Consider the following 13,746-nt stretch of genomic DNA (forward strand, 5'->3'; position numbering starts at 1 on the left):
TTCCAGTGGTTGAGGGGGGAGAGGGGGGGGGGGCTCAGACACAGGATTAAATGTAAGAGATTTAGGACAGAGACCAGGAGAAACTTTTTTTTTAATAGAGGGTTGTGATTCTATGGAATGCATCACCGGAGTTAGTGATTGAAGCAGCGATCACGTCAACATTTAAGAATAGGTTAGATAGGTGGTTGAAGGAAAGGATAATAAAGGGATATGGGAATGGGGAAGGCACATGGGTTTAGAATTACTGCTAAATGGCCTCTTTCCATGTTGTAATTTCTGTGTAATTTTTCATGGTCTACTGACAGTACCACACTCGGTAGTCATCAGAGGAACTCCCTTTCATTAAATCAGGGTTGGCATCTTCTTCATCCCTGCATGCTGATTTTAAGCAAATTCACTATTAAATAACTCCACAATAGCCAATTTCAGTGTGTGTTTAGGTTGCTTTCGAGTTATTTAAATGCTACACAGTCTTAATGGATAATGTAGTCTTTAAAATAATTAACAAAGATGAATTATTGCAAGTAAAGAGCTTACTCAATCATAGAGCAGGTAACTTTCGTTTTTGAACATGCAGCCAAGAGTATTCCTTTATCCTTGTAGTGTAGAACACTAATGTTGAGTCTTACAATAGAATAGTTGACCTAAGCTGTGAACCAGCTTTCCACACTGTACTGTCCAGTTTAGGTTGTCCCTCGGGAATGAGTTAGATATTGAATCACAGAAGATCTTCGCTTCAATCCCTGAGCTAACTGGAAGAGCAGTAGGGATGTTACAAATGACCTCTCTGCCCCTGGCTAAGAATGGTCACTATCTGGTTTTTCCTCATGCACGATGGATGAGGATCTACTGTCACGCGCTCTGTGCTTGAATTGTCTGCTCATTGTATCACTTGAGAATGGTCGGAAGAATGGAACAAAAATCATTGAAATACAAGTATCTGCTACTACTGTACACATTCAAACTGAATGTGCCTTCCTGGTGCACTTTGACCTGAAATAAATCCAACATAAAGCTTCATGGCAGAGCAAAAGCTTTTGCGTAAATCGACATTTAACAGAATACTGGATCTTTAGATTTTAGTTTCCTCTATTTCAGTATGGAGTCTGTTTTCCTCAGGTTTAGGAGAGTAAAAACTATTGGAAAGGATTTTCATCCTCTTGTTTATCAAAGGTTTGCTCTCACAAATCGATCGGAATCCATCGTCTTGTAAACTGTCTGTTTCATCAGTTGTTAGCAGGCGCTCTGCTGTGACAGTGGGATGGAGATACTTGTAATAAATGCACTTTACAATCACGCCAACAAGATATGATGATGACATAGCAATAAGGAGTTGTACCATGTATGGGGCTGTTAAATCTGGGTCTCTATAGAGCCACCAAAATCCAACTAAGATCCCGCAATCCACTGTCATGAATGAGTGATAGATAATCTGTCTGATGCACGTTTTTCCCTCAGAAATATTAAGCCAGGTGAAATACAAGATCACTGCCACTGTACCCCTGTAGAAAACTTCTTCAGGAAGGCTGTTCATGAAGGTTGTGCCTTGCTGCCATGCCCAAAAAAACATGGGTAGCCAAATAAGAGCAAAGTGCAAAAGGACATAATATCTGAATATGGTTGCAAACAGGGTGATGCTGACAATCCTGGGACAGATGAGCAGCAGATTAAACAGGAAATAAAGCACCATGGACTTGAATCTAAGATGCATTTTGTCAGAAAGAGATGTGCGCAGGGACTGGTGAAAATCCAGGAGAGCCCAGGCAATTGAGAGGAAAGAGGCCACAATGGAGAAATCTGTGGAAATTGGAACAATAGTGAGCAGAGGAGGCACAGAAAGGTTCATCACAGACTTTGTAGCTTAAACATTTCATTTAATAGCACAGAGGCTAAGATATGTTTTAATACTCTGATTCACGATAACCCCTTTAAAGGGATTTATAGCATTTCAACAGTAAGAATACAGTTTATAGTTGATCAAATATTTGACAATAACTATATGCAGTTTCACTATAAGAAGCCAGCCTCCAAGTACCATTTCATCAGCCCCCTAACCTGCTGTGCATTTACTTAAGTTCCAATGTCACGCAGTTGTATAAAAGAGCCTTCCCCCTACAATCAAGGAAGAACAAAGTTAAGGGCCACTGAAAATATAAATCACTTATCTTCTCCCTTGCTGGTGGAAGCAGGGGACAAATTAGCCTGGGATCATCATCCAGTGACTCTTGTTGGAAAGTGTGTGTGTGTGTGTGTGTGTGTGTGTGTGAGGGAGGATAGGACTGGCTTTGGCTATGATGCCTCATAGTCGAATAACCTGCTGACACATAGTGTTTCTGGATTCCATCTAAAGGACAGTTACTTGAGCGGAGAATTGGGCTCCTTGGAACTAATCCCTAGTGACAGCGTCCTCAGGAAAGGACAGATGATGATTTAGTGAAGGGGTGGGAAGGGGGAAAAGGCAACCTTTTTAAAATAGTTTCAAATTTGTGGGAAAACAGCAGTGGTGCAGTGCTCAAAATTAGTTATGTCTATTATTAAAGAGATAGGTTTGAAAAGTGAAGTAAAGTGCTTTATACATGGAAACAAATCTGTGTTGAGTAACTGCCGTCAAGTGTAAAGTTTTTGATGCAAGAGTCCTGTGCAAGTTTAAATTTGCCACATGCTTTAGGTAGCTGTATTCCTTTAAATGGAATCTCATTCTCTCAGTTGCATCAGTCAATGGCGCCAAGTAAGATCCGTAAAGATTGGGGTTTCTACTTTACCGTGGAATCTTGAAATCCTACCCTCTGTTGTGCTCTGTCATCAGCCAGAGTGAGTGGCTGATTGGGGCGAGTAAGTAGCAGGAGGCCAGTGCACAGCATGGTGTGTCGCCAATGACAGACGGAAGAAAGGGAAGAACTGTTGGCTTTTAAAGCCAATTGTCACAGAAAAATATAACACAATCATCGAAGAGAACAGAATACAAAATTACAACTGAAACATCAAAAGGTAAAATACAATTTAACAGAATTTACAATTAACCAGGGTTTCCTAATGAAAATAAACTTAAAAATGTGAGGGGTCATCAGAAAAAAAACCAAAGCCTGCTAAAGAAAATTAGAATTCCAAAGCGCACTTTGCCAGTTGTGTGCATGCATGAATTCCAATAAATATATTGCTTAACAGCCATCAATGTCAGCAAGTTTCCTCAGTTCCTGGTCTTGCTTGGATCTCCCTTCTTGTGGACAACTTGTGGTCTGAGAGTCTGCATGCCTCAAACAGAATTCTATGACCATCCTCGGAAGGTTAGCTCAAAGGCTCTGGTATGGAGATCCAAGTCCAATGCCGTTCTCCCTCCTGTGCAAAGCAGCTTTTAGGAATTTGGTATGAATACCATTTGCACCTGTCCCCTGCCGTTAGAATGTAGTTACCCCCGTCAAGCGAACTGATTCAGCAAAGCTTTCTACCTGCACAGCTCACACTCTACTGGCTTTTTTGTATATTCATGCAAATGGATAATTACTCTGGCCTGTTGAATCCAACTGGTTTTAAAAGGTGCAATTATATAAAGCTGCTCTTTAGAATCGTTAGAACCTTTTTTTCCTGTAAAACAATATTCACAAAATGCTGTAGACTTGTTCTTTGTGTATTTTACTACTTTACTCTACTCTTCCTACTGATATACAGTCGCCCTCTTAAGGTTTTTGTTTCACAAAAAAGGTGGGTGAGGAGAGTTTAGATCTGCTTACTGCAGTACATAGCACTTACATTGGTGAAGCTCCACCCGGTTCTTCTGCATAATGATGTACAGCATCAGAGTGAGTTGAGGAGTGCTTTCAAAAATGGTCTCGAAGAGTCGTAACATGCTGATATCGCTGACCAGATAAACAGCATACTGCAAGCCTATAGTGTCCTTTTCTTTGTACACTAGGAACCCCAGCTCCAGTGCTGCTATGTACCTGATGGAACAAAATTTAATTCATAAAGTAACCACCTTCTGTTTTGTAGGTCTAAAGTTGGATATGGATGAGGAAGGCCAATCAGCTCCTGATGCATCGATCTCAAAACCCACAGTTCCTTATTGCAGCATAAACTATTTCTTAAATGATTCCTATATATTCACCTGCCCCAGGTGTTGATCATGCACTGTGTGAAGAACTTTGTGACTTCAATCCTAAATGAATGTAGTGCTCTGGAAACATCTTTTCAGCATTGTTAAATATCTTGTAGCCTCCTTTCAAGGCTGAAGAGTCCAAGTTTAGTCAGTAAGTCCTCAATCCTCGATCAGTAGGGATCAGCCTTGTGGCTGTTCTCTATACCACCTCAAGGACTTGAAAGCGTCACCTGTAAAGATTTTTATTAATACTCATAATAAAAATGTAATGTGCTTCTATACAACTGGATGGATGTTTCCTTTATTCTGATAAATTACAACCCATCTTTGGGCTGCCTTGTCTTAAATGAAAGAAATAGCCTCCATTTATATAGCACCTTTCACAACCTCAGGACATCCCAAAGCACTTTACAGCCAATGAAGTACTTTTGACGCTTAGTCACTGTTGTAATGTAGGAAACGCGGCAGCCAATTTGTGCACAGCAAGCTCCCACAAATAGCAATGAGGTCACTGGGAGAACTCCTCTGCTCTTCTTCGAAATAGTGCCATGGAACGTTTTACATCCTGAGAGGCAGACAGAGCCTTGGTTTAACGCCTCATGCAAAAGACACACCTCTGACTTTGCAGCACTCTCTTGGTATTGCACTGGAGCGTGGGCCTAAATTTGTGCTCAAAAGTCCCTGGCACAGGACTTGAACTGACAACCTTCTGATTCCGAGGCAAGAGTGTTAACAGCTGAGCCACGGCTGATACCTCAGTTGGAGGGAGCATGTTCTTGGGGCACTGTCAATACCCTCTATAGCTGACTGCCAAGAACATATGCTCCACCGTGTAGAATGACTGGATACCTTATTAAGGCAAAATATTAAGTGGTACAGTTAAGACAAAAATAGATTACTTTTAAAACATCTTAGGAGCTAGGACCATGGAGCATTAATTTAAACTAGCGAAGTCTAAAAGCAATATTCGGTACACCTTCATTCAAAGGGCAATAAATGTTTGGATACATTACTGCACATTGGTATCAATAAATTGGGTGTGTTCTGTAATTACTTACATTATGAAGCTGATAAGAACTGGCTTATACCTGCTGTAATAGTTCTGTTGGAAGGGAAATAGAGACATACATGGAAAGGGGAAAGAGAGAGAGAGCGAGAGAAAATGAGTGGGGGTGGGGGAGACGTAGCCAGAAAGAAACACAGAATACTGATGGTACAGATGCGACTCCATTTAAATTAATGGAACTGGTGTTACTTGCTTACAGTGTAAAGGCCAATGGTAGCGCCACCATCCCAGCAAACTCCCAGAGACTGTGGATTAAATTTGTGGCCATCAAGTTCTTTTAGCTACCCCTGAGCCATCAGCAGCACTGCTTTTTAAAAATTCATTCCTAGGATGTGGGCGTCGCTGGCAAGGTCAGCATTAATTGCCCTTGAAAAGGTGGTGGTGAGCCACTGCCTTCAATCGCTGCAGTCCGTGTGATGAAGGTGCTCCCACAGCGCTGTTAGGGAGGGAATTCCAGGAATTTCACCCAGCGACGATGAAGGAATGGCGATATATTTCCAAATCAGGATGGTGTGTAGCTTGGAGGTGATGATGCTCCCATGCGCCTGCTGCCATTGTCTTCTAGGCGGTAGAGGTCGCGGGTTTGGGTGGTGCTGTTGAAAAAACCTTGGTGAGTTGCGGCAGTGCAGCCACGGTGCGCCGGTGGTGGAGGGAGTGAATGTTGAAGGTGGTGGATGGGGTGCCGATCAAGTGGGCTACTTTGTCCTGGATGGTGTCGAGCTTCTTGAGTGTTGGAGCTGCACTCATCCAGGCAAGTGGAGAGTGTTCCATCACACTCCTGACTTGTGCCTTGTAGGTGATGGAAAAGCTTTGGGGAGTCAGAAGGTGAGACACTCGCTGCAGAATACCCAGCCTCTGACCTGCTCCTGTAGCCACAGTATTTATTTGGCTGGTCTGGTTAAGTTTCTGGTCAATGTTGACCTCCAAGGATATTGATGGTGGGAGATTCAGTGATGATAATGCCATTGAATATCAAAAGATGGTGGTTAGACTCTCACTTGTTGGAGAAGGTCCTTGTGTGGCACGAATGTTACTTGCCACTTAGCCCAAGCCTGAATGTCGTCCCGGTCTTGCTTCATGTGGGCATGGACTCCTTCATTATCTGAGGAGTTGGGAATGGAATTGAACACCTCAATAATCAGCGAACATCCCCACTTCTGACCCTATGAGGGAAGGTCATTGATGAAGCAGCTGAAGATGGTTGGGCCTAGGATACTGCCCTGAGGAACTCCTGAGGGGCCGAGATGCTTGACCTCCAACAACACAACCATCTTCCTTTGTGACTCCATCCAGTGGAGAGTCTTCCTTCTGATTCCCATTGATTTCAATTTTACTAGGGCTCCTTGATGCCACACTCGGTCAAATGCTCACCTCCCCTCTGGAATTCAGCTCTTTTGTCCACGTTTGGACTAAGGCTGTAATGAGGTCTGGAGCCGAGTGGTCCTGCAGGAATCCAAACTGAGCATCAGTGAGCAGGTTATTGGTGAGTAAGTGCCGCTTGATGGCACCTTCCATCACTTTGCTGATGATTTTGAGTAGACTGTTGGGACAATAATTGGCCGGATTGGATTTGTCATGTATTTAACCATCTTGCAATGACATAGTCATGTAACTGTAACTCATTTACACTGTACCTGTACGCTAGAAATGCACACCCTGACCACAGGAGTGAACTTGCGGGAGACACTCCTCACCTGGGTTTCCAGGTATAAAAGGGGAGGTCCCACCCAGGGTCAATACTCCTTGGTCCTGGCAATAAAGGTGAAGGTCACAGAGTGACCGTGTCTGATATATCCATGTCTCGTGTGAGTTTGTAGTAAGGTGCAGGGACACTACATTTGGCGACGAGAAACGGGAATCACCGAACCACGAGGATGGCCACCGGTGGCACAGAGGAACATTACTGTGTGGGTGAGGACTGGGACAACTTCGCGGAAAGACTCCAGCATGGCTTTGTCACAAAGGACTGGCTGGAAGAGACAGCGGCTGACAAGCGGAGGGAGAATCTACTGACCAGCTGCTGATCACAGACGTATGCGCTGATGAAAGACCTGCTCGCACCCCAAAAGCTGGCGGACAAGTCCTTTGAAGAGCTCAGCTAGCTGATCAGTGAGCATCTCAAGCCGGCGAGTAGCGTACACATGGCCCGGCACCGGTTCTACTCACCGGCGTCGGGAGGGACAAAACGTCTCGGACTTCGTGGCGGAAACTGCAGCGCTTGGCCAGTCTCCAAGTTCTCCGATGCCTGCAGGGGGGAGATGTTAAGGGACTTTTTCATCGAGGGCATTAATCATGCCGGCACTTTCAGGAAGCTCATAAAGACTAAGGACTTGACTTTAGAAGGGACGGCGTTGATAGCTCAGACCTTTATAGCAGGGGAAGAGGAGACCAAGCTAATTTACACGCGCAGCCCTGGTCCAAACATGGCGACGGATCAGGGAGTTAACATGATGAACGCGGCTCGGGACCCCTCAGGCAGGCAAGGACATTTCGAAACCGCCCAGGCAGCAACAGGCTCTAGGGTGGGCCTGCAACAAGGACAATGGATAGGGGATCGGCAATTCACGCCATCTCAAGAAACAATGCGTCCCGCGATGGGATCATTAACACCCACCATCAGAGTGCTTAGAAACAGCCAAATGAGCAATCAGAGAGGAATGCCTGGTAATAGTCCTTTTGTTAACAGCAATCTCAATCTCAGCTCATGCTGGAGGTGCGGGGGTAGACACACACTGTGAAAAGCTGCAGGTTCCAGCAATATACCTGTAGGATTTGTAATATCAGTGGACACTTGGCCAGGATGTGCAAAAAGGCAGTAACGAGGCTAATCTGCGAGACAGAGGAACCAGACGAGAGGTCTGCAATGCAGGATGAGGCCTGGGGTAAAGCCATAAATGCTGAAGTTCAGCGGGTTCATGTGGCTGACGTCCACAGCGCATACACTAAAACGCCACCCATGATGATGAAGGTCTTACTGAATGGCATCCCGGTGCACATGGAGCTGGATACGGGAGCTAGCCAGTCACTCATGAGCCCCAACAATTTGAGAGACTGGCCACACAGAGCTAGCAGGCCCAAACTGGAACGCATTGAGAAGCAGCTACGGACGTACACCAAAGAGATCATCCCAGTGCTGGGCAGTGCAAACTTGGTGGTAACACATAATGGATTATAGAACCGGCTGCCACTCTGGATCATTCCGGGAAATGGCCCCGCACTCTTGGGGAGGAGTTGGCTGAGATGAATTGGAAATGGGGGGATGTGCAAGCCATTTCATCCGTGGAGCGAAGTTCATGCTCACAGGTCCTGCAAAAATTCGGGTCACTGTTTCAACCTGGTGTCGGAACGTTCAAGGGCACTAAAGTAGTGATACGCATCACTCCGGACGCCAGACCAGTGCACCACAAAGCCAGAGCGGTGCCGTATGTGATGTGTGAAAAAATTGAATGTGAACTGGACAGGCTGCTCAGAGGGCATAATTTCGGCCGTTGAATTCAGCGACTGGGCAAGTCCCATCGTTCCCGTCCTCAAAGTAGGTGGCTTGGTTAGGATTTGTGGCGGTTACAAAGCCACCATCAACCGAGTACTGCTGCAAGACCACTACCCGCTTCCGAGAGCGGAGGACCTTTTTGCCACGCTGGCAGGTGGCAAGCTGTTCACGAAGTTGGACCTCACTTCGGCCTACATGACTCAGGAACTGGCTGAAGAATCCAAGCTTCTGACCACCATCACGACGCACAAGGGATTATTTGTCTACAACAGGTGTCCGTTTGGCAATCATTTGGCAGCAGCCATCTTTCAGAGATACATGCAAAGCTTGCTCAAATCCATTGCTGGAACAATTGTATTCCAAGACGACATTCTCATAACGGGTCGAGACACCGAAGAACACCTCCACAACCTGGAGGAGGTGCTACGCCGATTGGATCGGTTAGGCTTGCGGCTGAAAAAGGCTAAGTGTGTGTTTCTGGCCCCAGAGGTCGAGTTTTTGGGCAGGAGGGTTGCCGCAGACGGGATCCGGCCCACTGAATCAAAAACGCAGGCGATCCGCCGGGCACCCAGGCCCGGCAACACGTCGGAGTTGCGATCATTCCTGGGATTTTTGAACTATTTTGGGAACTTTCTGCCGAACTTAAGCACATTGTTGGAGCCGTTACACATGCTCCTGCGTAAAGGTTGTGAATGGTTTTGGGGGGACTGCCAAGAACGGGCTTTCAATAAGGCGAGGAACCTGCTGTGTTCCAACAAACTGTTGACTTTGTATGACCCTTGTAAACAACTGGTCTTAACATGCGATGCGTCATCCTACGGGGTTGGGTGTGTGTTGCAGCAGGGTAACGATGACGGCCGACTCCAACCGGTGACTTACGCCTCCAGGTCGCTCTCCCAGGCAGAGCATGGATACGGCATGGTTGAAAAGGAAGCACTCACTTGTGTTTACGGTGTGAAAAAGATGCACAGTACCTTTTTGGTAGACAGTTCGAGCTAGAGATGGACCACAAGCCGTTAATATCCTTGTTGTCCGACAGCAAGGCTGTCAACGCCAATGCATCAGCTCGCATACAGCACTGGGCCCTCACGCTGGCTGCATATGACTACACCATACGGCACCGGCCAGGCACCGAAAACTGCGCTGACGCGCTCAGCAGGCTCCCACTGGCCACCACCGAGGGGGCATCGGAGCAGAGCGCTGAGATGGTCATGACTGTTGAGGCTTTTGACACTGCGGGCTCCCCCATCACAGCCCGCCAGATCAAACTCTGGACCAACAGGGACCCCCTCCTATCCACGATAAAGAAATGTGTTCTGACTGGGGATTTGGCGCCCGCACACAGGGCGTGCCCCGAGGAAGTCAGACCGTTTCAGAGACGGATGGATGAGCTCTCCATCCAAGCCGACTGCCTGCTATGGGGCAGCCGGGTAGCCATGCCCCAGAAAGGAAGGGAAGCGTTCATCAGGGAACTCCACAGCGAGCATCCTGGCATCGTGTTAATGAAGGCCATTGCCCGGTCACATGTATGGTGGCCGGGGATTGACTCAGACCTGGAACACTGGGTTCGCAGATGCACGATGTGTGCCCAGCTGGGCAATGCCCCCAGGGAGGCCTCACTCAGCCCGTGGCCCTGGCTCACCAGACCATGGTCACATATTCACGTAGACTATGCGGGCCCGTTCATGGGGAAAATGTTCCTGATCGTTGTCGATGCATACGCGGTGGATCGAGTGCATCATATTGAACTTGTGCACGACATCCATCACCGTGGAGAGTATGCGTACGGTTTTCGCGACCCATGGATTGCCGGACATCCTGGTCAGCGACAATGGGCCATGTTTCACCAGCCATGAATTCCAGGAGTTTATGTTGGGCAATGGTATCAAGCACATCTGGACAGCGCCGTTCAAGCCGGCTTCCAATGGCCAGGCGGAATGGGCGGTCCAAGTCGTAAAACAGAGCATGCTACGCATCCAAGGACCCTCCCTTCAGTACCACCTATGGCGCCTCCTGCTGGCCTACAGGTCCTGCCCGCACTCGCTCACGGGAGTCCCGCCAGCGGAACTCCTCATGAAACGCATGCTCAAGACGCGGCTGTCCCTCATTCACCCAGCCCTGGCAGACATTGTTGAGTCCCAGTGCCAGTCCCAAATCGAGCTCCATGACCGAAACTCAAGGGGGAGGTATATAGAGATAGATGACCCGGTATTTGTTCTTAACCATGCTTTGGACCCAAGTGGTTTGAGGGCACCGTAATTGGCAAAGACGGGAATAGAGTATTGGTGGTCCGACTAAACAATGGGCAGATATGCCACAAACACTTGGACCAAGTAAAGAAAAAGTTCAGCGTAGACACGGAGGAACCTGAAGAAGAGCATGAGATGGCACCCACACCACTGCCAGCGGACGAGCAACAAAGACAGCCCTCAGCATGCACAGCCCCTGAGGCCAGGCCGGAATCACCTCAAATGACAGAGACGTGTACCAAGGCTCAGCCACCAGAGCCACAACTGCGGCGCTCCACTAGAGAGCGTCGACCCCACGACAGACTTAACCTCTGAAACAAAAAGACAGGGACACTACAGGATTTGTCCTGTTTTTTGTGGACAAGACATATTTGGGCAGTTTTCGACTTTGTCGGGTAGATGCCAGTGTTGTAGCCGTACTGGAACAGCTTAGTCAGAGGCACGGCTAATTCTGGAGCACAAGTCCTCAGCACGACAGCCGGGATGTTGTTGGGGCCCATAGCTTTTGCTGTATCCAGTGCGCTCAGCCGTTTCTTGATATCACGTGGAGTGAATCGAATTGGCTGAAGGCTGGCTTCTGTAATAATGGACACCTCAGGAGGACGAGATGGATCATCCACTTGGCACGTCTGGCTGAAGATGGGTGCAAACGCTTCAGCTTTGTCTTTTGCACTCGCGTGCTGGGCTCCGTGGATGAGGATATTCATGGAGCCTCCTCTTCCTGTTAGTTGTTTAATTCACGATGTAGCAGGACTGTAGGCTTTCATCTGATCTGTTGGTTGTGAAAATGCTTAGCTCTGTCTTTCGCACACTGCTTTCACTGTTTAATATGCATGTAGTCCTGTGTTGCAGCTTCCCCAGTTTGGCACCTCATTTTTAGGTAGGCCTGGTGCTGCTCCTGGCATACTCTTCTGTATTCCTCATTGAACCAGAGTTGGTCCCGTGGCTTGATGGTAATGGTAGAGTGAGGGATATGCCGGGTCATAAGGTTACAGATTGTGGTGGAATACAATTCTTCAGCTCCTGATGGCCCACAGCGCCTCATGGAGGCCCAATTTTAAGCTGCTAGATCTGTTCTGAATCTGTCCCGTGGTAGTGCCACATACCATGATGGATGCTGTCCTCAGTGTGAATATGGGACTTTGTCTGCACAAGGACTGTGTGGTGGTCATTGCTACCAATGCTGTCATGGACAGATGCTTCTGCGACAGGTACATTGGTGAGGATGAGGTCAAGTAGCTTTTTCCCTCGTGTTGGTTCTCTTGCCATCTGCTGCAGGCCCATTCTGGCAGTTACGTCCTTCAGGACTCGGCCAGCTCGGTCAGTAGTGGTGCTACCGAGCCACTCTTGGTGGACATTGAAGTCCCCCACCCAGAGTACACCCTGTGCCCTTGCTACCCTCAGTGCTTCAAACAAGTGGTGTTCAACATGGAGGAGTGCTGATTCATCAGTTGAGGGAGGGCAGTAGGTTGTAATCAGCGAGAGTTTTCCTTGCCCATTCTTGACCTGAAGCCATGAGACTTCATGCGGTCCAGAGTCAATGTTGAGGACTCCCAGGGCCACTCCCTCCTGACTGTATACCTCTATGCTGCCACCTCTAGTGGGCCTGTCCTGCAGATGGGACAGGACATACCCAGGGATGGTGAAGGAGGAATCTGGGACATTGGCTGAAAGGTATGATTCTGTGAGTGTGACTATGTCAGCTGTTGTTTGACTAGTCTGTGGGATAGCTCTCCCAATTTTGGCACAAGATCTTAGTGAGATGTTGGTGAGTTAGCTGATGTCTCTGACTCTTCCCTCTTCCCCCAACCTAGTATTTCACTATCCCTACTTCCTTGCCCCTTCCCCTTTTTAAATCCCGCTTCCCATACTTTATCCATGTCTCACTCTTTTTCTCTGTTCATTTCTTGTTTCATCAGTCCCTCCCTGCTCTGTTCGCTTGCCCCTTCCTCTATCTCTTGGCTCCTCTCTTTTGCAACAGCCTTTTTTCTCCTTCAGTCTCCAACTCTCTGTCCCCTCCCCAGGTTGGAGTCCTCCTCCCTCCTCCCCGCTCCCCCCCCGGTGTTATGGTGCTGCCCTGATGCCCAAAGTTCCCCTTCTGCCTCTGTCTGTGTTGCGGTACTGACCTGACCAGGAACCCCAGCTGCAGGCAGTGTAAAAGCCTCACGACACGGTCTCCACCCGTGGCCTTCAACTCTGGAAGTCCGGAATTGCAAAGACTCTTCAGCTGTTCCCGATCCCCGACAAACCAGCACCAGCTGAACAACTGAACGACCACGGAGCAAAGAAGCACCAGAAATAACACACTGCCGCCCCAGAAATAGTCTCCTGTCAGGCAGAAAGACACCGCCACCCAGGCATCAGTCCCAAGATCGAGGAGGAAGGTGGCCAGACCGATACAGATGAAGATCAGATCGACCACAGAGAAACGAAGCTCATCGCCCCAAGCCATCTTCGCGATAAAACAGTGGGGGGAAGGGAAAGTTTGCCGCTATTTACTTTGGAACTGATCTCTTAATTAAACTTTGAAACTTTTCGCTCCGCTTTGGGTTGTCGCTGCCGCAAACTCGGCACTCTGCACCCTTCCTCTCCGCTGTCCTTGGATTGCATATTCTTTCATTCTACTTCTAGCTGAGTGTAATTGCTAAACATCAATTTTCTTTCAATTATATGGTAAATATATATATTTAAACATAACTGTAGAGGAAACGAGGCAAGAGTGAACACAGCTTTTATGCGTTCTTCAGTGGCACCCTCTAGTGTCATCTTCCTTACTCCAAGATAAACTCTGCTGCTCAGAGTGGCTCAGCAGCTTTTAATGACCGATGTGTTTAATCCCACTTTGTTT

General features: G+C 47.6%; 1 protein-coding gene across 1 annotated transcript; it reads right to left on the reverse strand.

Annotated features, from left to right (window-relative positions):
• Nucleotides 1-371: 371 nt before the first annotated feature.
• On the reverse strand, nt 372-13,537 carry LOC139279734 (XK-related protein 8-like). Its single transcript, XM_070898905.1, has 3 exons — nt 13,025-13,537; nt 3,748-3,938; nt 372-1,797 (listed from the first exon to the last, which is right to left on the reverse strand). Exons 1-3 carry the CDS (start codon nt 13,348-13,350, stop codon nt 1,073-1,075), a joined length of 1,242 nt encoding a protein of 413 aa, XP_070755006.1. The 5' UTR covers nt 13,351-13,537; the 3' UTR covers nt 372-1,072.
• Nucleotides 13,538-13,746: the final 209 nt, after the last annotated feature.

Source organism: Pristiophorus japonicus, chromosome 14 (assembly GCF_044704955.1).
Source record: "Pristiophorus japonicus isolate sPriJap1 chromosome 14, sPriJap1.hap1, whole genome shotgun sequence".
NCBI classification, from domain to species: domain Eukaryota; kingdom Metazoa; phylum Chordata; class Chondrichthyes; family Pristiophoridae; genus Pristiophorus; species Pristiophorus japonicus.

Bases quoted from the DNA above. Each gene is read 5' to 3' on its own strand.
- LOC139279734 (XM_070898905.1), bottom strand. From the start codon at position 13,350: ATGGCTTGGGGCGATGAGCTTCGTTTCTCTGTGGTCGATCTGATCTTC. The intron at 3,939-13,024 runs GTCAGTACCGCA...TTGTTCCATCAG, and splicing joins CAGCTGGGGTTCCTGGTCAG to GTACATAGCAGCACTGGAGC. The intron at 1,798-3,747 runs GTAAGTGCTATG...CAATTTCCACAG, and splicing joins CCGGGTGGAGCTTCACCAAT to ATTTCTCCATTGTGGCCTCT.